The sequence below is a fragment of the Macaca thibetana genome, chromosome 5 (assembly GCF_024542745.1).
Source record: "Macaca thibetana thibetana isolate TM-01 chromosome 5, ASM2454274v1, whole genome shotgun sequence".
Classification (NCBI taxonomy): Eukaryota; Metazoa; Chordata; class Mammalia; order Primates; family Cercopithecidae; genus Macaca; species Macaca thibetana.
Genome location: NC_065582.1, coordinates 32,675,503 through 32,701,557, shown reverse-complemented (window position 1 = coordinate 32,701,557; position 26,055 = coordinate 32,675,503). Strand labels below are relative to the sequence as shown.

At 36.3% G+C, this 26,055-nt stretch overlaps 1 protein-coding gene across 1 annotated transcript in view; it reads left to right on the top strand.

Annotated features, from left to right (window-relative positions):
- The first annotated feature begins 1,317 nt into the window (after window positions 1-1,317).
- GLRB (glycine receptor beta) overlaps window positions 1,318-26,055 on the top strand; it is a 90,606-nt gene continuing 65,868 nt past the window's right edge. The window contains exons 1-2 of the mRNA XM_050789865.1: window positions 1,318-1,557; window positions 3,261-3,411. Of these exons, the coding sequence (XP_050645822.1) occupies window positions 3,290-3,411 (122 nt within the window). The 5' untranslated portion in view covers window positions 1,318-1,557; window positions 3,261-3,289. The remainder of the gene's footprint in view (window positions 1,558-3,260; window positions 3,412-26,055) is intronic.

Here is a 26,055-nt window from a genome sequence, read left to right as displayed (position 1 = left end):
TCACTACTCTTAGGCAGCAGAATATCTCATGAAGCTTATGGAACACGATTATATGCAGGAAATGTTCCTTTCCTCCATATGCTGTGGGTGGAAAAATTTATTAGTGGATACATCTGTAGGTCCACAATACAATGCTAAGTGATGCTCACTTGAGACAATGCTTTTCTAATAAAAAAAAAATCTATCAGGGCCTGGTGCAGTGAGGTGGGGTGGCTCAAACCTGTAATCCCACCAATTTGGGAGGCTGAGGCAGGCGGATGGCTTGAAGACAGAGTTGGAGACCATCCTGGACAACAAAGCCAGAGAGGCTGTCTCTTAAAAAAAAAAAAAAAAAAAAAAAAAAAAAAAAAAAAAAAAAAAAATTAGTGGAGCGCAATGGCTTGTGGCTGTTGTTCCAGCTACTCTACCAGGAAGACTGAGACAAGAGGATCGCTTGATTGCCCAGAAGTTCAAGGTTGCGGTGAGCTATGATTGTGCCACTGCACTTCAGCCTGGGCAACAAAGTGAGATCCTGTTGCTTAAAAAGTAAAAATTAAAAAATCAATCAGGCATACATTCAAGAGATAATGGGATAACCTTATCTGTTATCTAAGGGCTGCATATCCAAGTAATGGCTACTTCTTCACAAGGATGAGGGCAACAGCATTTTGCTCTCCTAAGGCAGAGACCATATCTGGCTCAGATATGTAAAAATCACTAACTTTGAATCTCTGGTAAATTTCTTTCAAGATCTGTAACTCTAAGTAAATCTCTTAATATAACTGAGTTTCAGATTCTTCATCTACAGAAGTGGAAGGATGACAAAACTTGCCCAGGAATGTGGTGAGGTCCACAGGAGATAAGGCCAGTGAAAGCTTTTTTGAAACTGTCAAGTTCTATACACATGTTAATTATGTAACCGATGTTAAAAATAGTATTACCTGTATGACTATACTGTCAGTAATTTTGACCAATTTAAGCTTGCTCAGAAAGGTAAGGCTTTTAGAAATTGGAAGACCCGGAGATGAAGTTGGATGTCTGGATTCCAGGCAAATGATGAAATGACAGAAAATGTGTTTTGTTCGCTTTGACCCAAGAAGGTCATTTGTTGTTCTGTTGTTGTTTGTTGCTAGTGGTCAAAAGCTGACCCTAAGCAATCCCAGCTCCTTGAAAGGCTTTTTTTCTTTTTGTACCAACACTATCATTCCCGCCCTTCGTCCCCAACTCCTTCAGTCCCCTAAGGAGTGAGGGGGGGCACGTTTCTGCTCCGTAACCCCTCCAATGCCTGAAGGGGACGATGCCGTGACGTTGCTCTGTCGGGACACCTCTTCCCTCCCACGCCGGCGGTCGCCAGGTTCCCGCGCGGCCCGCGCTGTCCCCGCAGCGGCCCCGACCGCGGCGCGCCACGGCGCAGGCTCAGTGGCCCGAGCAGGCGCGTCAGCCGAGCTCGGCGGTGGCGCGGGCGGCTGGGACGCAGCTGCCTCCGCTCGGCGCCCGCTGCACCCCCAGCAGCCACTGCCACCTCTGCCGGGAGCCTCCACGATCTCGCCCGGCGGTTGTGGGCAGGGGCGCCTCCGGGTAAGTGCCAGGAGCTCCACTTAGGAGGAGGAGACGCAGGGTGGGGCGGCGACGGTGGTCTGGGGACGGGAATAGACGCCTCTGCAGAAAGAGCGGGTCAAGCCCGGGGCGGCGGAGCGCGAGGAGCACTGCGGCGTGCAGGGGAGGAGGCGCGCTGCCCTGCGCGGGAGAGGGGAGCTGGGCGCCTGGCCGCTGCAGCCGGGTCCCCGCTGCGGTGGCGCCCGCGGAGACGCTCGTGGTGGAGGGATGCAGAGGGCCGGGGTAATTAGGGAACGCAAGGTTGGCCAGGAGTGCTCCTTGCGTTGTTTTGTTTATGAGGATCCTCCAGTCTATGCAGCTGTGCCCCTTGAAAAGATTGGGGGTGAGGACAGAGCAGAGTGTTGAATTTCTCTGTCGCCCCCTTCGAACCGTTAGGAGGCCCCGGCCCTCCGTTTTTGGGAGGCAAGGAGGTAAAAGTGGGAGAAGTACCTGCTGCTGGGGGCAAAGGTGTCTGGAAGCAGGTGCCGCTGTCAGATGGGGGAAGGGGGCGTCCAATTCTGTAAAGTTGCCAGAGGAGAACCTTGTGTTGTTGCTGTTGGTCTGATGAGCCCCCCTGTTGTCTTCAATTTAAAGTACCCAGGGAGAAGCCCCTCTGGCTTGCCTCGAGTATGTGTTAAAGATAAATATGGGGGGAAGAATCCTGAGGGAAAAAAAGATGAAAAACATGCCGTAAGGAGAAGCAAATTGATGAGGGTGAGATGGGTATTAAGTTAGCGTTGAAGAGTATGACAGGTCTTTTACTCTGCAGAAAACAATGAAAGAGAAACAATTTATAGTTTGGAAATGAAGGATGCAGAAGAGGTTGAACTTCTCTAGTGTCAGTAGAGGCTTAATTATTTTTTATTCATCAGACTCTGGCAAGAATATAATTCTAATTTGAGCGTGAAAAATATCAAAATATAGCTAGGACGATAATTTGAAAAAAATGTAACAACACTTGTTTTATTTCATATAATGTTACCTAGAATTTCTGAAGTAATCTTTCTGATGGTAAATGTTAGTAGCAAATAAGTAGGAAAGCTTTAAAGCTAACTTAAGAGGCACCTTTTTGGGTCAAAAAGGTAGCTTGCCAATTTAATGTGTTTAAATAAAAAAGCAATGAATTTTGAATGTGAAACTCTTTGATATTAATTTTTTCTTTTATTTGTCAGGTTTTTATACTTAGAATTGTCTTTTTCTTTAAAATACATTGTTTTTGAAAAACTATACGTAAGAACTTCAAACAAAATAAAAATTTAAAAAGAAAAAGATACTTCCAGTGTACTAGCCCAAGATAATAATTTTAACGCTATGTTAAAGCATGCTTCCAAGTATCTTTCTAAACATATTTTTGATATACTGTGCAATTCAATATCAATTTATAATTTTGTGTAGCTGTAGAATCAGAAATTTTATACAGTAACCTATAATATCTCATTGGCGGTCTTGTTTTCTATGTGCCATTATTTAAATTGACTTTTATTGCTATATAAAAGAGACTTTACAATACTACATGAAAAATACTAAATATGTTGTGAAATATTACCACGTAGGACTGAGCAATGAGGATTTGATGTACAAATGTACTTGCCTTTTGGGTAGTAATGATTATATTCCTTAAAGGAACAGTCATATAGTTATCGTTTGCTTCATATGTGTAAACATTTTCTTGTTCTCTCTTGTAGATCGATCTTCCGAAATTTAAGTTTTCAAGATGAAGTTTTTATTGACAACTGCCTTTTTAATTTTAATTTCCTTGTGGGTGGAAGAAGCCTATTCTAAGGAAAAGTCTTCAAAGAAAGGAAAGGGGAAAAAGAAGCAGTATCTATGCCCATCGTATGTTCTTCATGTCTTATATTCTTATATGGAGAAATGTTATTGCGTGTTTTGTAAAAGTAAGGTGGTTTATGAAGACACACATCAACAAAACTTTTCGTATCACAATATATATCCATCTGTTGCAGAGACAGAAAATGATAGGGTGAAGAGAGGTTTAGAATGTGAGAATTAATTCCCAGTGTTCAAGGTGGTTTTATAGTTTTCTTTTTTTTTTTTTTTATCATGCCATAGGTTTATATAATTTTTATACATTGTTTTCAAAAGCAGAAAAAGTCACTTTTTTTCTTTTGCTAAATGTGCTGTGCAACTTTAATTGGATACTGATATAGTGTGTTTTGGGCAAATACCAGTTCAAAAAGTTTTTATTAAAAAAAAACCCTAAAATATTTAACAATATTTTATTTAAAAGTCAGATAGGTAACTGTGAACTTAAGGTCAATTTATATGTATGCAAGGCAAAAGGAAATTCATATGATAGATCAATTTTCTATTTTAGTAATTGTAAATAAGTTATATTAGGAAATTAGGATATTTTGTAGAAAGCAGATCATTAAATTTGAAATTGCTTGAAAACACAAATTCTAAATCCAACACATCCACCACAAAAGACAGTTTTGTGGTGTGGAGTCTTTTTTTTTTTATAGATGAAGTCTTGTTCTGTCACCTAGGCTGGAGTGCAGTGGCACAATATCTGCTCACTGCAACCTCCACCTCCCGGGTTCAAGCAATTCTCCTGCCTCAGCCTGCCAAGTAGCTGGGATTACAGACTCCTACCACCATGCCCAGCAAATTTTTGTATTTTTTAGTAGAGACGGGCTTTTGCCATGTTGACCTGGCTGGTCTCGAACTCCTGACCCCAGGTGATCTGCACGCCTTGGCCTCCTAAAGTGCTGGGATTACAGGCATGGGTCAGCACACCTGGCCAAGTATTTTTTTTTAATAGGAAAGATTAACGTGACTGGTCAATGAAAGTAAAATAGAGCAATTGTATAGTATATAAGTAAACAACTTTCTCAAAATATAATGTGCTTTTAGGTAATAATGCAATATATGCAGTGATTTGGAACAAAAGTTAACTTTCTATTACAGGTCATCTTCAATTAATATTTATCACATGTAATGTTGATCATAGATAACATTTTATTCCAGCATCATTATTATTTAAAAAGAGATTATTATGGTTTTACAGATGTTCCATAAGAGATAAGGTACATTTTGGGAAGTATATTTTGTAAAGAAAGGACACTAGAATTTGTATTTTCTAATAGGTGTTTGTATGAATTTGTGAGAGTAAAATTCTGGAGACAGTATCATGATTCACATAATGTCTAGCACTAAATTAAGCTCCATTTGAAGGGATAGTTCCTGATGTTCACCCTTAATAGTCCTGCTTATTCTAGTGCTGCAGCACAATCTGATGTCAGGGCCAAATTTCTGGGTATATATGACACAGTGGCCCTGAATTATGTTTGTGTTTCCCTCCTTGGCCATCTGCCTAGCTGGGTATCAACTGGGAACAATGGAGGCAGGTTCAGGAATAACCACAATCTACAATCATCTCAACTCTTCACTGTTACGGTTTTTGTGCCACAAGCTGGAGATTAGTATTTTAGGGAACCGGACATTGTCAGGCCTTAGTCTTCCCAAGCGAAAGGACACTTCTTCGTGTTTTAGATATTCTTTCTATTACTTTTTCTTTGATGAATGTTGGCACATTAACACAAGCTGTTGTCTGTGTCATATAGTCACCGTAATTCTATGTATGGAATCAAGCCATCTTGGGTTTCTCTGTATGAGGAAGCTGATAAGGCTCTTGTTCTCCCAGTACACCCACCCCCCGTCCTACATCAAATGTCATAATCAAATTATTCTGAAGATGGCAACAGCAAATCTTATAACTACCATATATATTATGAGAGTATTTTAGAGGACATTCTCTTTTCACAACTACATTATTAAATAGCTTTATGTGTAGACTGTATATGCTTATGGTGTGTATAGTTATTTAAGACAGATTTTCAAAGTGAAATTTAGTAAAGAGTACAACAGTAAGAGTTCTCTTCTTATGAATATGACATCTTCAAGTGGAAGACCCAACATATACCTGTTAAGCCCATATCTCAGCATTTTAGATATGTTGAGTAATTTAGATATGTTGCGATAAAATTGAGAAATTTTATCTTTGAATTTTTATATTATAGGTTTTATTTTTAAAAATTATGAGACTAGATCAAGCTTTATGAACAGTTGTGATGTGATGCTGCCAGAAGTCTGGCTTGTTTAAAGGTGGATGTACCTTGGAGAGCTAGAGTTGTGTATTTTTCATTTGCGCATTTTGTTAAGAATTCTGATTTGATTATCACTGAATTAAGAACTTCAGAAGACTAGGGTTGTCCCTGACTATGATTGGATCTATCATATCAAATTTCTTTCAGAAGTCTTGATTAAGAATTTGAGCTATAATAATGAGCCGTGAAACAATATGCAAATTGTGTGTATCTTAGAGAATGATCCAGTTTGTTTAGCCCGTGTAAGTTGCTTATTTATTTAACATCTTGACTAAGAGGAATATTTAAAACTACAAAACCCAGAAATCAAGTACAGATTACCCTAATATTCCTCAGGATGGTGAAATTCTTGCCCAGTGATGTTTTCATTTGTTTACACTTTTGTTTTTTTTTTTTTTGAGTAGAGTGGATGAAGCAATGTGGGTGCACAGACATAAGCCGTTCATGTGCAGCAATCCGGAGTGAAATCTTCCAGTTTTACTGTTATTACAACATTTCCCCCCAAGAGTGTAAAAAGAGGAAACATGTTTTAAAATGTAGGAGAAATAAAGACTTGAGTTCCTTGATATTCTAGGATTTAATATTGATGCTGAGCTTGAGTCAGATCATAAACTTTTCTTGGACTCTTTGCTGTTTCTTTTCTCTAACCTGTTGTTTTTTTGATATGTAAGTGAAGCACTAGTACCAGATTGACAAAGTATCTGATAAATTTGCTTCCAAAAACTTTAGAAATTTAATATGTATTAACAAATAAGAAATAAACTTTAAATTAATAAAAATATTTTAGATAAGTCCTTGGACAGTTACCTTCTTATTTTACAGCTTACATTTGACATTGCCTTTAATCTTTTGGTCTTTCCTCTGACTTTTCATTCTACCTGAGTGATTTTGTAGAAATCTATGGTTGTAGTTACCATCCTCCTGAGTCTTTATGTACAGCTCAGATCTCTCTAAAGAGTGCCACACCCATACATCCACCATTTCAACTTGACCGTCCCATTATGAAACTCAAATTTAGCTTGGAGTGATAAAACCTGTACTCAGAATCATGTGAATAATACAATGAATAATCACTGTATAAAGAGTGGTTAACTCCTCTTCTCACCAGATGACACCATTTCCACCTTTTCATTCATACTACAATCCTAGGGATCACCTTAGACCATCTCTTTCTACCTTAGCTTCTCAAATTCAGTAGTCACCAGAATTCATCAATTACTATCTCTGGAATACGTCTTACATTTTCATTCCCATGTGGGACATTGCTTTAGCTACTCTTTCCCACCCTCTTCATTGACTCCTTTTCAACCTTCCTGCTTCTTACCTTCCTCCATCAATTCATGTGCCACACTGACCTTACTGTGTATTTTCCCAATAGTGTCCTTCGTCTAGTCAGGTCGTGTCAATATTGAGAGCACTTTAAGGGACACCACAGTGTTCTAGATAAGGTGGAAATTTTTTGGCCCCACGCACAAGGTTCCTGATGAACTGGCCTCTGATACCTCCAGCAGTATCTTCCCTATCCCGACCCCTGCCCCTGCCTAAGCCTCACACACATCAACTCTCATACACCCGTGCTCTTTCACATCTCTGCAAGTGTTCTTCCCTTTCCCTGAAATGCCAATGCTTTTCTTCTTTTTAGTTAACCTGTGTCAGTGGGTCTCATCCAAATTCATGGCTATAACTGCCACTTATTGTTGATTTCTATGTCTGTATATACAGCCCTTACCTCTCTGAAGAGCACCACACTTATACATCCAACATTTTAATCTGATTGTTCCATAATGACCTCAAACTTAACTCAGACTCAAACCCTTCTTTGGGAAATCTTCTTTGGGAAATCTTTCCTAATCCTGACAATGAGATTTAGATAATCACATTCTGTGCCCCCACAGTTCCCCAATTGCCACTCATGTTTATAATATAGTATGATAATTATTGTAATTGTTGGCTTTCCCCACTAGATTGTAAGCTCCTTGAGAGCAGTGTCTTGATTAACTTCATCACCAGAGAGTGACATAGTTCTTGGTGCAAAATATACATATAATACAAATTTATTTAATGAAGTGAATAAAAACCTAAAGATCTTTGACTATCTCTTATTAAGTCATTATATCTGGATTTTGTTAAGTTACCTGAAATTGACTGATATGATCCCTATGGAAAATTTAGAAATATGGTCTCAATATAAGGATAACTAGGTGAGTTAGCAGCTAGGTAATTAGTGGAACATCTTCATCCTGGATTATGTTACTTGGTTCAGTTTTGGCCTCATCATAATCAATTATTTGTCAGTGACTGAAATAAAACTATACAGAGAAAAAATCCAAACTGAGGTTATGTGATACTCAGACATGTAGTGAATATGTGAGACAGAATTAGGATCCAATATGATCCTGAAGGGCTAAATGAGATTGGTCTAACACTGTCGAAGAATAAATTGCACTTTGGTCTAGAAGCCACTTGGGTAAGTATAGGATGAGGAAAAACATAGCTTGGCAGAGCACATTTGGGAAAAATATTACATAAGAATTATCAGGCAAATGAATAGTGTTTAATATATATATACACATACACACACATACATACAATTTAGTATTTTAAGAAAGACATTCTTAAAATTAACATATTCTTAACATAAAATTAGTAAAATAAATACTATTTATTTTAGTAGTAAAACTATTTTACTAATTTTATGGTAAGTATGTTACATAATGGAAGTATTTAAAGCAAGGTTTACAGAGATTTCTACTCTGTGCTAGTGCAGAAATATTTTCAGGAGAGAGAAATAATAATAGTAGAAGTAATTAAAATAGTGTCATATTAAGAAGAGCTGAAGGAACTGAGATACTTGAAAATTGTCTCCAAAGTTTTAAAAAACTGTGATGGTGATGAGAAAGTAGACTTTGTTGCTTGGCACCAATAATTAAAACCAGTACTAATGAATAGAAGCTACAGGGAGGGATATTTTTGACTCCAAGATAAGAACTTTCTAAGAGTTCTGCCTAGATGTAATTGATTGGGAAGGGATGTAGTGAAGTTCATGATAAGTGGAGGTACGCAGGCACGTGGGATAATTACTTGGTGGGCGTATTTTAGAGAAAGTTTGAGCATTAGACAGGCGGTTAGACCAGAGGCTGATATAATCTGATTTCAACTTGTGCAGTTTTTAAGATTCAGTGATTCTAATATATCATATTTGAATACAGCTTTATCATTTTCTAATAGCAAAGTGACCCATAGAGAATTATGTTTTAAAAATTTTATCTTGATCTATCTATATACGTATATCTTTATTTTAGGGGAATTCACTTAGAAGGCTCTAGTACATAAGATAAATATATGTTGGTGTGTGTTAATAATAAGGATTTAAAAACCTTATGATTAAGTTTTGATATTTCATGAATAATATTTTTTAAAATATTTCTTTCAAACCCAGAAAAACTTTTCTCTTTTCTGACCTTAGCTGTAATAGTAAGAAATATATCAAACTACTATAATTTTCAAGAAATTATGATCACAGGATAACAAATATAATGATCTAATAAATGCCTGCCATAATTTATAAGGCTTAGTTTTATGGTTTTATATTTGTAGATACATCATATATGGAACTAGAACATACTAAAATAAACTTTCAGATTTTTTGATTGAATAACAGTAATTAAAAACCAGAACTCCCTCAACTAAAAATGAAACTGAATATTATTTGCCATTTCTATTTTTGCTCATAGCAGACATAATAAGCACTTTTTAACAATTAACTTGGCCAAGCTATACAACTCCTTGTCACATACTACATTTATTTTTGCCACCACTGTTAGGGAAACTTCTATCTTTTGTTGAAGACTGTTGGAATTTCAAACATTTGATAGCTTACAATAAGTGAAACTAATATGTTTGAAAGTTGCATTTGAAATATCACCTCTTTTCTCCCATTTTGGTCCATACTTATATCTTAGGTCTGGAAAGCTTAATAACAAGCCCTTAAGTGTTGAGGGCTGCTATTATTTATGGTAGTGTTAGTATGTATTATCCTACCTTCTAAATTATCTTTCCTTCAAGCTGTTGGCACTCTAGCTTTAAAATAATTGCATAAATAACTTTTAGTTTTTATTCTCGTTCTGTGTGTATATTGAGAAAATGTGATTTCTTTCTGTTAGTTTTTTCATAAACTAAAAATTGTGTGTGCATATGTAAATGGTTTGATGCTGTTATGAGATTTTTTTGTCTCCTTCAGAGAGAGATTGTACCATTGAATGATAGCATTCTTGTACTTCAGTCTGCATGTACTAAGAAGGGTAGATTACTGTTGATTATTCATTGATAATTCAATGCCACCATATGCTGACTGTTATATTAGCCATCTTCCTATTCTGACTCTTTTATCTCCTTTATCTTCTATTTGTTAATAGACAAAATAGATTTTAGTATAATTCCAGTTTCTTACTTCCTAGTGGAAATATTCAAGACAAAGACATTGGCCAAAAGATGAAAGGCTGATTGGAAAAGGATATGCGTAATCTATAAAATGGATACTATGGAAAATTGCCTGTTATTACTGTTACATAGCTAGATTGAATTTTTCACTGATGTTTAGTTATGTATTTTCTTATTACCTATTGAACAATTCAATTTTAATGGCATGCTGTTATTTTGCAATCAATTGAATTGATCTTCTTTTTCCAAAAGGAAATCAGCATCCTTATTATTCCAGTTACCCAGGCATGAAGCTTAAATGGAATCTAACATTCTCTTAATACAATCTCCTGTATCTGCCATGTTCAATTATTTTTTCACTGCATCTGCTCTTACCATTATTTTATTTTCCTCTTTGGAGACAGGATCTAATTCTGTCACCCAGGCTGGAGTGCGGTGTTGTGATCATAGCTCATTGCAGCCTCCAACTCTTGGGCTCCAGCAATGCTCCTGCCTTGGCCTCCTGAAGTACAGAGATTCCAGGCATGAGCCACCATGCCCAGCCAACTTTATTTTTAACATATATGTTACTATATCTTCCTAGTTATTCACCCTAGCTTTTCTATCATTACTATCCATCTTAACATGCCGTCTGTATTTTCATCTTTTTTTTTTTTTTTTGAGATGGAGTCTTGCTCTGTTACCCAGGTTGGAGTATAATGGCACGATCTCGGCTCACTGCAACCTCCGCCTCCTTGGTTCAAGTGATTCTCCTGCCTCAGCCTCCTGAGTAAATGGGACTACAGGCATGTGCCACCCCACCTGGCTAATTTTTCGTAATTTTAGTAGAGATGGGGTTTCACTGTGTTAGCCAGGATGGTCTTGATCTCCTGACCTTGTGATCCACCCACCTTGGCCTCTCAAAGTGCTGGGATTAGAGGCGTGAGCCACTGTGCCCAGCCTGTATTTTCATCTTGTTATTCTTATGTTTAAGAACTTACAATATCTTATTACTGGATGGTTTTTGAACTCCAGTACATACTTCTTACCTCGATTTTCAAGGGCCTCCCTAACTTATATTTCTAAATGTATGTGAAACAATTCTCTTATATTTTGTATGTAGGTATGTATATATGCATGTATGTTTTTAGAGACAGGGTCTTACTCTGTTGCCCAGGCTGGAGTTCAGTGGTGTAATCATAGCTCATTGCAACCTCAAACTCCTGGCGTCAAGTGGTCCTCCCACCTTGGCCTCCCAAAGTCTTGGGGTTACAGTTGTCAGCCATACCCAAGCCTACTCTCTTATTTTGGGAAGACTTATCTGCCCTTGTTCCTAATCTTCCCTTGCTATTAGGTATGCTTGGACATGTTTATGTTTGGAATGACAACTTCTTGCTTAATATATCTAGGATTTACTAGTCCCTCAGAGCTCATCTTAGATATTACTTTGCTTTATAAAACATTAAAAAAAGGTTTTAGCTGAGAATAAGATTAATCTGAATTAATAGTGTTGTGACTTATTAATGCTTTGATGTCTTGGATATTGATAGAAAGACAATGTTTAGAAAGAGAAAAGTATTAATCTCATGGTGAGTATATTACCTGAAGCATTATGTTGAGTTCTGGTTGCCATAATTTATGAGAGTTAGAATTACATGTGAGTTTGTTTGGAGAATCACGATCGGTATTTGCACGAATGTGAAAGTCTGTTGTGCTGTTCGATTAATTGTAATGTGCATTATTTTCTCTAAAGAATAGAAGAGTAATTACCTTCTATTTGAGATGTTGTCGTATAAAATGAACTAGACTTTCATTGTCTGACTCCGAGTTACAGAATTAAGACCAAAGAGAGAAACAGAGGAAGATAAATTCAATTAAAGGAAGATATAGAACTGTCCAAAGAGAAAATGGGTTTCTTTAGGAGCTTCTTTGTTGCTGGAGTGACTGAACATAGCTTGGGTAGGGACCTGACCCAAATAACATCAATGGGAAGTTACGAACATTTAAAAATTCTTTTTATGCCCCAAATCTCATGGGCCTATGATTAAAACTGAAATTAAACTCCCTGTTCTTGATATCTCGGAATCCTTTCTGTACATACTGGATGTTTTGACACTTGGTTAGAATTAGTTCTTTATACAATGATGTCTTTTATTTTCTGGTTGAACTCTATTGTGTAGTTTTAACTCTTTAACTAAATTGTAAGTACTTGAGATGAAATGGTTATATATACTTTTATATCCTGCCCTACTTCAAAATTGTTTGCATAAGAGCTCCATTTATGCTTGCTATTTCAAAGGAAATTAAATGGGTAGTTGATGATATAGACAAATCCTAAATTAATCTTTTGATGGGTTAGTGGTTCACTGGGACTGTGTTTAGATGTTTAGAGGTAAAACGTGTGTTGTTTAAAATTTACTTTTAAATTTAAAATTTACTTTTAAAATGTCTACTAAATCATGATGGCAAAGGCATTTATAATAAGATAGCAGAAAGAACACCACTGTGTCTCCTTTAGCACTTTTGCTAATTGATTGTATAACTTTCAATAAGTCACTTAATCTGAGTCTCAGTTTTCTCATTTGTATAGTGAAAAGTTTGATCTCAGTATCTCCTAATTTTATTCATTCATTAATTTATGGCAGCCATATCTTTTATGATACAATACGGTTTTGTTTACAATTGCTTTTGTAACTTTATATTCAGGGTTAACTACTTTAGTGTTTTGTTGGTGCTTTCTGTTTCCCAATTTTTAACCAGTCAAGCCTGACCAGTGGAAAAATAATACACAAAATTCCATTTCTTAAAGAAGTTAACTCCAAAGGGAACCTAATTTCAGAGTTGATTTATCAAAACGTAGGTATTTAACTGAACTCCAAAGTAGAAGAGTAAGGTGTGAGGAAGGTGAATTGTCTGCATTCTTAGCCTACCAAATTTTCACAGATTAAGGAATTTGACTTACTGAAATAAGGCAAATAATTTCTGTAATACAGTAAAAAAAAGTATTTGCAAAAGTCTCCCATATTTTCCTCATGCTACTACCTGAAATAGACATATCATTGCTCTGCTAAAGAGAGCTGAGGTCCCTTTATAAATGAATTCCTTTACCATGGATATTTTATGGAAATTTACACTTAGAATTCATGAAGCCAATTATTCAAATTTATGTACACACAAATGGCTCCTCTGAGAAATGATGTAAATATGAAATAATATTTCTAGAGCTCTGATTGGAATAACAGTGAAACACTTATTAAATTGGTAATAAAATATGTTGGATACTTTGAGACATTTGACATTTATTAGTCCTCATGTAAGAAAACAATAGTAGGAGTTTACTGCTCCTGGGCTGAAATCTGAGAATAACCTAATAGAAAAGGCTTACCCATTAGTGAGTGGATGTGTGGTGTTCTTTGTATCAATGTTTAACTCTCAGTGACACTATGGGCATGGCTAACAGAATAATCTAAAGGTCTTATTGCAACATTGTTTAATATTCTCTATCCATTCTATTTTTATGTGTCTGGAATCTCTATAATATTTTTGACTTAATGGTACAAATGTAGATGTTTTCAGTGATCTAGAATCTTGGTTGATTTATTTTGATCTAATCTTGGCTAAGTCTTCATTTTGGTTCCACATTCTTTTCCTTACCCCTCAGAGGCTCTAAATTTCTCTCTCCACATTGTGTCTTTTATCTTGTTCCTTTCAGTGTTAGCATAAAATTTTAACTTTTGTTTTAAAGGAAAACAGTACAAGTCCTTGGATGGGAACCCCCTCAGTCTTTCTTGATTTTCATTCTAAAGCTACCTGAGGCATCATCCTTCCTTTTCTTCTTTTCTCTTGATTTTGCAAAAAAATGAATTTTTTTTTTTTTAATACCATCTCATCCACTGTCTTCTGAGATGTACCTCTTAGCTTACTCTGCTCTCCTATGTTTTAAAGCTTCTTCTTTTTTTTGGCTCATTTTTCCTAAGTGCTTACAAACTTATTAAAGGGTCACCCACCTGGAGAAAATATATATAGTTTTTATATTCCTATTTTATTAACCTTGGTTTTCCCGTTTGTTAATTACCATGTTTCTTCAACTAGTAGGATAAAATGGCCTATACTTTTTGAGCTCTAATTCACTAGTTCTTTTCTTCACTTACCTTGAATTTCCTTAAATTACAAAAGGCATGCAACATTATTGCAACAAATGAAACAATATGTACCACTTAATCATTCTATTAAGACTGACTCCTGACACAATTCTACTTTTACTAAAGATTTGGGCTGGGCGCCAGTGGCTCACACTTGTAATCTCAGTACTTCTGGAGGCCAAAGTGGGAGGATCACTTGAGCCCAGGAGTTCGGGACAAGCATGGGCAACATAGTGAGACCTCATCTCTACAAAATATAAAAAAAATTAGCCAAGCATGGGGAGTGGGCACACCTGTAATCCCAGCTGCTTGGGAGGCTGAGGTGGGAGAATCACCTGAGTCCAGGAAGACAAGGTTGCAGTGAGCCATTATTGTGATCATGCTACTGCACTCCAGCCTGGGCAGCAGAACAAGACCTTGTTTCAAAGAAATAAGTAAATGAAGATATGAATTTTATTATTTTAAAACAAATATAGTGACTTTCTTTTAAGTCCTTGTTACTACTCACTAAGGGCTAACTCTCTTCTGTAAACAGAAACAATCTCCAATTTCACCCATCCCACATTTGGCTTCCTGAACTACTCACTCTTGGCTCCTTTTAGCCACCTCTCTGATTACAGCTGATTAACCACCTTCACTGGCTATTTCTTTCTGTCCTTCCTGACACATTGGGTTTTCCAGATATTCATCCTTAGTTCTTTTAGCTTCTTGCTTATCAATTTTCCCCTGGGTAATATCTATTGGTATCTATGATTGCTTCTATATCTTTACCTCTATATGTAACTTCACTCTTGATTTCCAAGTAATTATTTTCAGCTTCTTACTGGACCTCAAAATTAACATACCGAACATACTAAACTGACTTTCCCAGCTGTATTCCCCATCTCTACACCTAGCCTTTTATGAGAAATGGCAAAAGCATCTTCAAATCCTTCATGCCCTTTCACTTTCATCATCTCATCAATTACTCATTCTGTTTATGGTTCAGAAATGATTCTTGCATCTAGCTGCTTCTCCTCATCTCTCCTTTTATGGTCTCTGTCAGGTCATAATCATGTCACCTTGAATCTGTTATTGCAGTACTTTCCTAGATTCCTGAACCTGATCCTGTCCTCTCTACTTGGCTCATCCTCTACAACAGTGGATCTCAAATTGTTGGTCTAAGGTCACCTCTACAACCTGGAGCATGTTTAGGGACACAGAGACCTTTAGTTTATGTGGCTTATACTATTGACATTACATTATTGCAAATGGAAACAGAAATTTAAAAGATTAAATCACTTAAAATAACTGTACTGATATTAACATGAATAACTTATTTTTATGAAAATTAACTACATTTTCAAAAAGAAAAAAATTAATGAGAAGTGGGGCATTGTTTTACTGTAGCAAATCAGTTTAATGGCTGGTTTAATGGAAGACAGCAGGATTCTCATATCTGCTTCGGCATTCAGTTTGTTGTGATGTATTGTTTTGGTTGAAGTACGTGAAGACATTATGACTTCATGCAGACACGAAATTGAAAAAGGGAAGAGTATTTTAATGGCCTTGTAACTGTGAATATTATTCTTTAATGTCATGCCAAAATGTAACCAGTGCTAGTTTCTTACAAGAGAGTTGCAATGTGAAATCTGAAATCAGATCAGTGAACATTTTGTCCTCTGTTGCATTAAAATCAACTAGTCTGTCTTGCACTTTGAATGGTTCTTTTGTCCAGTCGTGATTTTATAACATCATTTGGAAAATATTGATTCTCTGAGTTTTGCAGATTTTCCAAATGTTGACATATTTTATTATACAACATCAAAAAATCACATCTAATATCACTTATGATCTCATTGGAATGTCTATGAGTGTTGGAAAGCTGTCAAACTCATGGTGGCTAATGTTCATTTTAAGATTCCAATTTTTGTTTGGAAGTTCACATTTTATCACTGGCAACAAATAGAGTAGTGTTTCTCAAAGTTACAGGTTCTCTTCATTCACTTTTGAAAAATATTTTCCCAAATATTCAAATCTGAGTTACCACAGTTTTTCTATGGTGTTGCATGAAAATGGCTTTTCATGGAAAATGTCTATCTAGTCAATCTATCTATTAAATCTATTAAGCTCAGTCTATCTAGTAAGTCAGACAATCATTCTATCTCTACATGTAACTACACTTGTAATTTTCAAGTAATGTTTTTGAAACAATTATAATAGTTTGGCGTGCAGCACAATGATTTATAGGTACTCTCCATTTTGTCACGCAACATTAAAAAGATGTTAAGTTTCAACATTTAATAAAATTAATTTTTTTTTAAATCTTAAGGAACGTTGCTTAGGAAACTGTCTTAAAATTCTCATTTTTTTTCTGCTAGTATATGACGTTGAACAATGCAATGGCTATTAGTACCTTTAAGTATTACTTTCTTGATTTCTGCTAAAATACCAACAGTGTTTCCCACCATTGCTTTTTGTACCATCAGTGCACATGTCAACATAGTGGAAAAAAGTAACATTTTTTTATTACTGTAGTAAAAATAGTTTTGACTCTGTGGACAGTAACAGAGTGTGTAACACTGGGTAACACTCCTCAAAGTGTTGTCCACAGACTGCCTGCAAGTGTTTTGGGTACCTTCAGGAGCCTGTGGTTGTGGACCACACTTTGAGGACTGTTACTCTATAGTGTCAACATGAGTGATGCTCATTGTATATCCAATCACTTACTTCATTGCTTGTGGCCCACCTTTTCTCTTTTCAGTTCTGCTGTGCACTTCCAGTATCTTCTCCTGCCGTGCTGCACTTCTTGGTGCTCCTGGGCAGCCTGATCTCTTCATGACACTATTCTGTTGTCTATTCTTTAACTTCTTCCTAGAGTTTGTCCTATCATTTTCCTCCTTAATCTGTTACATCCCTCCTTATCCTTCTAGTCCCAGCTAAGTCAGCTACTCTATGAACTCCCTGCCATTAACATTATACAAAATCAAATGCTATAAAAATTCAATAATGAATACATTTAAGGTGAAATTGGTTGAATTAATATGGAGCAGAAAGTATAGGATTGAAAATTTAGGAGACTTGGGTTCTAGTTGGTTCTGTTACTGACCAATTGTGCATCCTCAGATGATTCTGTTTGGGATAAGTGTCCTGATCTTTAAGATAAACTCATTAACAATATGATTTCTTAGGGTAATTGAGATAAAAGTTTATTCTGGAGTTTTAGTAGGTGGAAGTGGTATTTTTTGGGTAAAAAGACATAGGTTCTACTTTAGATCATTTAATACATTTGTGACGTAGAATAAGTGATCACTTTGCTTTTCCAAGATTTTTTCTTATCTGTAAAATGGAAATAAGAATCTCTACCTATTTCACAGAGTTTCTCTGATAGTATAATTTGGAATTATATGTAAAAGCTCTTTCTAACTGTAATATTCTACAAGTTGGATTACCTATGTTTGTGATAGTAGAGCTTCTTTTAAAGAGTTCAAAGTGGTTTTGCATGTTTGCTATTACCCTTGGTTTTTTTTTTTTAATGTTTGTTTATTTATTTATTTATTTATTTTTACCATTACTTAAGTTAATAGTTAAAGACAGAAAACCTAATCATGGGGAAAATATCTGGGTCACGTTATTACACATAGCTTTCCTCACAAACTCAGAGTGTTAGGGCTGGGATAGATACAACATCTGTGGCATGACTTCTTTATGTGAGAGTTACGCTTGTCACATGGGAGCCATCGACTTTTCACAATGAATCTGTACTGCAAGCAGCATCATTCAGCCTTCAGCCTATGTTTGTATAGCTTTCTTAAGGTCATAAAATCAGTCAGTAGTAGTCAGGTGGTTAAAGCTAACTCTTTAGTCATACTGTACCTATCAGAGTCCTTCTTGTTTATTTGGAAGATTGGAAATCTGTAGTCACAAAAGGTAGTAAAATGGTTTTCCTAATGGCCTACCGCTAGCTAGTGGCAGATATGGCAGTTAAACTTAGGTCTTCTGGTTCCCATTCCAAGTTTTTTTCTTGCCATTATATTTATGTTTAGTTATTACCCTCACCAATGGGAACACATTTTTCTTCTTGATTGTCACTTAGCCTTTGCATATCTTTGCCATTTTCAAGCAACATATTGGGTTTACTTATGGTCTTTTACATACATTTAAAGTTTATTGAAGTTCTTTCTAAATAATAGAATGCTACTTTCTGAGCACAGAATCTGACAATCTTCCTTTTTATAGATGTGTGTTCCACCACCTAAAAACTAGTCATTAGTTTGATTAATAGTATATAATTTTGATGTTAGCTATCAATGGAAATTTTGTAAATAAGAAACCATTCGTAAGCTACTGTGCTCAGGAAACAATATATGATTTATTTCCTTTCCATGCTGCCTGTATGCATATATATGCATATAATAAGATCACAAAAATATACTTAAAAAGAAGCAAAGTATAAAATACATGGTTCTGGCCAGGCGTGGTGACTCACGCCTGTAATCTCAGCGCTTTGGGAGGCTGAGGTGGGCTGATCATGAGGTCAAGAGATCGAGACCATTCTGGCTAAGATGACGAAACCCTGTCTGTACAAAAATACAAAAATTAGCTGGGCGTGGTGGCACATGGCTTTAGTCCCAGCTACTTGGGAGGCTGAGGCAGGAGAATCGCTTGAACCTGGGAGGCAGAGGTTGCAGTGAGCCGAGATTGCAACACTGTCCACCAGCCTGGCAACAGAGTGAGACTCGGTCTCAAAAAAATTAATAAATAAAAAAATTAAATTAAAAAAATACATGGTTCCCCTTGGCTCTGCTTTCAAGGTATAAAAAGCAATAGACTAATTCTTCAGAGAGAGAAAAGTGAGTTATCTTTTAAACCACCATGAAAACTTTAGATACAGGCATTTACTTTCCCATATAGGATATTACAGAGACTTAGTTTTAACTGATCAAAGATTATAATACATATTTTTAATTGCTTTATGCAATCTGTGCCTTTCTGCCTCAATCTGTCTATGCCTGTGTTTATTCTCTGTATATGTGACACCAAATAATTAAACACAAGTTGTTTTGGGGCATTTATTTGTAAACCTTTTTAAAGTATGTATAATATGCATATAGAAAAGTGCACCAATCATAAGCTTTAATAAATATTCACATTGGTAACCAGCACACAGATCTAGAAACAGAACATGTCCAAAATCTTAGAAGTCACTTTCTTTCTAAATTACTCATTGCCAACTCCACTGACTACCATTCAGTAGATTAATTTTGCCTAGTTTCAAACTGTTTGTAAATAGAATAATTCAGTATATGTCTTTTATAACTGGCTTCTTTTGCTCACTAACTCTGTAAGATTCATTCATAGTGTTAGATGTAACATCAGTTCATTCATTGTCTTGCTGCCTAGTATTCCATTATATGAATCACCACATTTTATTTTTCTGTTCTGCCCTTCATAAACATTTGGGTTGTTTCCAAATACACCTGTACACACATACCAATAAAAACTTGTTGAGAATATACACATAACTTTTAGAAGTTATTAAGAATAAAGCAGACAACCTAATTGAAAAGAGAATAGCCTAAAGGCCAAAAGAGGGTAGCCTTACGGCCAAGAAAAATATGTAAAGGTGGTCAACTTCATTTGTCATTAAGGGAGTGCAGGTTAAAATCATAATGGTATACCAATACACATCCATCAGAATGGCTAAATGAAAAAGGAAGAGAATGTGAAGAACCGCAATGCTCAAATTCTGCTGGTGAAAGTTCAAAACGGCATAAGCATTTGGTAAGCCATTTGTAAGCATTCACCAAAACTGAAAATCCATATACTCTATGAACCAGCCATTCTATTTCTGGTGTATACAGTACTCAGCAGAAACGTGTACACATTTACCAAAAATATGTACAAGAATATTTATGGAAGTACTATCTGTAATTATGAAAAATATTTATTTTGTCAGCACTTGGAAGTGCTTTATTAATTCAAATCAGTTAAAAATTTTCACACTAAAATAATATTCAGCACCACATAGATGGGAGAACTAGAACTTTGGTAGTGCTGATCTACATTGAGGTGGCTACAGGAAGGCCATGGAGATTTATAGAGGAGTAGTATTTCAGGGAAACAGGCATCAAATACAAAATTTCTATGGCAGGCTTTATGTGTTCAAACCACGGCATGTAGATTGGGAAGAGGGTGAACAATGGAAAGAGTGATAGATATGAGATCAGAAAGGTTGTAATGGCTGAATCACATGTGGCTTGGTAGGTCATCATAAGAGCAATTCCCACATTTTGGGCCTGAGCAAAAAAAAAAAGAAAGAATGGTTTTTATTTACTGAGTTATCTGTTAAAGATTACAGGAAGAGTAGATAGGAAATGAGGGGAAAACAAGAGTTTAGTTCTAGATGTGTTAAGTTTGAGGTATCCATTAGACATCAAGAGAAAATGTCCAATAAGTTGTTGAATATAGAGTCAGAAATTCCAGGGAATGGTCTAGGCTGGAGGTATACATTTAAACAGTTGTAAATTATGAAACTAGGTGAGGTCACTTAAAAAGTGACTTAGCTAGAAAAATAAAGATATCTGAGAAATGACTGAGAATGAGATTGAAGAAATGGAAGAACAGGTGAAGGAGAATGAGGACATGGTGAGACCCTATGTCTACAAAATTTTTTTAAAAACGTCATAAAGCTAGGATCATGTCTGTCTCTTGCATATTGAGGGCTCTCTGTGGACTGATATAAACTCACACTGGAGAAGTCAAAGGCGGCTGCGGCTGTAGGATGGAGCAAACAGATCAGAGAGGAGACGGCTGCCGTGGAATGGGAGTGGTTTCTATCTGAGGAGGAAAAGTCATGCTCGAATATTTACTGTGCCTCAGATGTGGTCACACAAGAGACAACCAGAGAGCATGAGGGCAAGGACAAGTGGAAGCACTGGCTTGGAGCTCACAACATAGGAACTTTGCCTAAAGGGGCCTAAGAGGGTAATGGAAGCCCACAGTGTGGACTGCAGAATGCCTGGGGCTGATGGCTGGAATTGGGAGTGGCCAGTTGGAGAAAAGCCACAGTCCTTTCCTAGGAATTCAAATTAGAGGAGCTCAAAGAGGGGATTTTGAGAAAGCCACAAGGATATTATAAGCTAGCCAGTCAGGGGAACAGTGCAAAAGCCAATCACGCCCCCATCCCTCGGCAGGCTTCCCCGTCTGGGGAAGGCCTGCCTGGGAAAGGAGGGGATATCGTTTTTAAATCAAGCTCAGGTTTTGATTATTGAACATCTTACATAAGGAAGTGCCAATTTTAGTGAGACTGAAGGTGCCAGGGGTACTTTTTATTATCTGAGAGTGACAGAAATTGTTACGAGATTTGCTGGAGATTTCATCCAGGTATATTGGGAAGTCTTACCTCACAGAGCCAGTTTGGATGAGTGTTGTGGGAGGAAAACATAGAATTTCTTTATAATCGAGGCCTGCAGATTCTAGCTTATTCAATAAAAAATTACATTGGTTTCTAAACAATGGTCAAGAGGAACAAGACGGGTTTATCTTTTCATGTCCAGATGCCACCACATTTATATTGCAAGGAGGTCATTTATCCCTCAGAATAGCATTCATGTTTGTTGCCTCCTATATCGTGAGTGGGATTTGCGTCCAGGATGCATACCATTGTTCAGATATATTGGCCTGTGAATATTTCAATGAAGATATCATTCAAATTCAAAAGAGATAGATAGTCTTATCTCTGTATTACGAATCATTTTACACATAAGATATTATATAAAGAGAAGCTGCAAAAAGTAGTTAAAGCAGAAACAGGTTACATAGTAGGGGTGGCCTTTGAGGACTTTTCACTCAGTTTATTCGGTTTCCTGACAATAGCAAAAGCTCTTTTATCCCAAGGCATTGTAGTGTCCTTCGAAGTAATTTACTCAAAGAGCTATGATGCTTAAATTGTTTGTTTCAGTTCTCAATTTCTGCTCTGACTTTTCTTTGCTTAATTCCTTGATTTTAACTTTTAGTTTGTAGTAGCAAGAAACTCCCCTGCTTTCATTAACTTGGTGCCATAAATTTCTAGAACATTAAAGTTAAAGTAATGATTTGGAAAATAAGATAGATGAATTTACAGTGTGTGAATATATATAATAACTCAAGATACTGTGTGTATTTGCTTAGCCAAACCACATATTGATAACTTTCAACTGGTTTGAACTCAATTAGATTTTTTCTGACTAGTTTTCTTATTAATACTTCTGTAACATTGATTTCTCTTGCTCTACATGTGACATAAAATAGGTTACTGTGAATTGGTTATCACACAAAGTGTTAGATGCTGCTTTGTGTTTGTTACTTTTATCACCTAATTTAAATCTGAAAACAGATGTTTTTTGAAGAAGTGATTTTCTAGAATTATTATCCCTATTTACAAATGAGCTAACTGAGGTAAAGAGATTAAGCATCCACAGCCACACTGCTAGTTAGTGGTAAACCAGGATTTAAATTCGGGTAGCTTGTCTCCAGAATTGGTGTGCTTAATCACTCACAGTGCCTCACATGTCTGGGGGTTACTGTTTTTTTCTATTTAATGGTAAGGAATCTTTGGTATGTGCTTTAGGAAGTCTCAAAATGGTATGCTGACAATTAAAAAATTATAAAACCATATAGAAAAAGTATATAGAATGATAATGTACAGTTCAAAGAATGATGATAAACACCTATGTATCCACTCCCCAGCCTGAGAATTGAACTATGATTATTCTTGCAATTTTAACTATGAGAAATACAAACATAGAACAAATGTTTGCTTATAAATTACAAAATTTGTTTCTATTGCTTTATTTAATAGAAGACTTTGATGGGCTGTGTACTAGGGCACCCAAATTTGTCCACCTAATTTTCTTCCATGTTTTAAAAAAGTTGAGTTCCAACATTCAGCAACATACATAAATCTTAATGGTATGGTTAATGACTTTTTACATACAGCTCATGAATCCACCACTCAGACAAACAAATAGAGCATTACTAGTAGTCAAGAAATATCCCATATGCCCTATCCTAGTCAATACCTCCTTCCAAGTGTTAATTACTGTTCTCATTTTTATTACCTTAGATTCTTGCCTCTTGACCATAATATGAATGGAGTGATAACAATTTATACTCTTGTATCTAGATTCCTTTCTTCAATATCATATCTGTGAGATTTCATCCATGCTTGTTGGTATAGGAGTAGGTCCTCTCTTTTCATTGCTGTGTAGTATTTAATTGTTACAAATATATTATATTAATCTATTTTACTGTCAAATGAAAAGACAAATCCAAACTTAGGTAAGGAGACATTATTTAAAAGGACTTTTGCAATAGGGAGAATGCTCTGATTGTAAGATCTATTGGCCTCTCCAAGATCAGAAAGGGCTTCTCTTTTATAGCAATAAATGGGGTGGAAGGAACCAGCTGCTGGGGAGTGGGATGAGCAGGTGCCATAATGAGACAGTTTTTCTTTGCTGTAAGCTGATTCTTCGGAGGGGTCATTAAGGAGAGTTAGCCCTTTGCAAATAAGGATGATAATCCTAGAAAATCACTTTTCTCTTTTTCTTTTTTTCTTTCTTTTCTTTTTTTTTTTTTTTTTGAGATGGAGTCTCACTCTGTCACCCAGGCTAGAGGGCAGTGGCGTGATCTCGGCTCACTACTATCTCCACCTCCCTGGTTCAAGCAGTTCCCCTGCCTCAGCCTCCCAAGTAGCTGGGATTACAGGTGTGGACCACCATGCCAGCTAATTTTTTTTTTTTTTTTGTATTTTTAATAGAAACGGGGTTTCACCATGTTGGCCAGACTGGTCTTGAACTCCTGACCTCAGGCGATCTGCATGCCTTGGTCTCCCAAAGTGCTGGGATTACAGGCATGAGCCACCGCGTCCAGTCGAAAATCACTTTTTTCATAAAAGGAGAATGCCTTCCAGTGACTGCTTAACCTCAGGGGCAGGAGAAAATTGAGGGACCTATAGGGAAGGGAAAAACCTAACTAAAGTTTGGTCAAGTTGAGTTAGTGAACATTTAGTTCAGATTGGTCAGTGAGGGCAAACAACTCAGCTACTTGTTTATGAGACAAAGAAGGGAAGTTTGGAAGGTCTGTATCTGGTCTTATCACAGGCAAACAAGGGGTCATCTGCAGGTCTTGTCTAGGTCATATGGGGCAGGGTAGTTATTTGCAATAAGGTGCTTCCTGTAACATGAAGACTAGGGTTATTTTTTAACCATTCAGTATTCTAGGAGTTCAGGTGAAGTTCAGCTGTTACTATTGAATATTCATAATGTTTTCAGTCTGGGGTCATTATGATTGAAGGTGTTATTAACTTTTTCTTTTTTTCTTTCTTTCTTTTTTTTTTTTTTTTTTTTTGAGACAAAGTCTCACTGTGTCACCCAGGCTGGAATACAGTGAAACAATCTCAGCTCACTGCAACTTCTGCTTCCTGGGTTCAAGCGATTCTCCTGCCTCAGCCTGACGAGTAGCTGGGATCACAGGCATGAGCCAGCACACCTGGCTAATTTTTGTCTTTTTAGTAGAGACGGGGTTTCACCGTGTTGGCCAGGCTGTCTCGAACTCCTGACCTCAAGTGATCTGCCTGCCTCGACCTCCCAAAGTGTTGGGATTACAGACGTGAGCCACTTTGCCCAGCCTGTTACGAACATTTTTATACATGTTTTGTTGAACATAAACATTCATATCTGTTGGACACATATCCAAGAGTAAAATTTTTTTTATCATAGGATATATGTTTATTGAACTTTAGAAGATATGGACAGTTTTCCAATTATATTCCCATCATCGAGTCTCAGTTGCTTCACTTCCTCATAAAAACTTAGTATTATTGGTAATTATTTTAATTTTAGCCATCTTCTATGAGTATAATTATATTTCGGTGTAGTTTTAATGCGCATTTCCTTGTTGACTGATGTTATTGAGGACCTTTTCACCTGTAAATTTATTTTTCAAAAGGACTTTTCAAGTGTTTGCCTACTTTAAAAAATGAAAATGTTGATTTTCTTATTAATATGTAGGTATTTTTTATATATTCTAGAACAAATCATCTGTCACATATAGGTACTACAAATCTCCATTCTTTTTTATGCATTTTCACTTTCTTAACAGTATGTTCTGATGAATCGAAGAACTTATTTTTAATAAAATCTGATTTGTTACTCATTTTAAATTCTTTCATCTCTTAAGAAATCTTTCTCTACTTCAAGGTAATGAACATCAGTTTATTTTGATTATTTTGGAAATAAGCTTTATTACTTTATATTTCACATTTAGATCTGTAATCCATTTCAACTTACTTTTCTGTATGATATGGGACAGTGTTAAGACTCATTTTTAAAATAGGCATATCCAATTAATACAGCACATTTATTGAAAAATCCTTGTACAATATTAGTAAATTGCTGTTGTACCTTTATTGTAAATCAATTATTTGCTTCTCTTTTCTGTCTCACTGGTATATTAGTTTAGTCTTGTGCCAGTAACACACTCCACTATTACTAAGGTTGAATACCTGGTAGGGTATATCCTGTTCTAGTCTTGTTCTTCTCCAGTGTTATCTTGGCTGTTTTAAGTCGTTTGTATTTTGATGTATATTTTAGAGTTAGCGTTTCCATTTTCATATACACAGAGATAAAAAATGCTGGAATTTTCACTGACATTTTCACTGACATAGTATGGACTCAATTGTTTCTAATTTGCATTCAAACATTAAATTAAAAAAAAATGAAGGCAAAGCAAATCGAAATCAATTGGGAATGAAGATATTTACCTTCAGATTG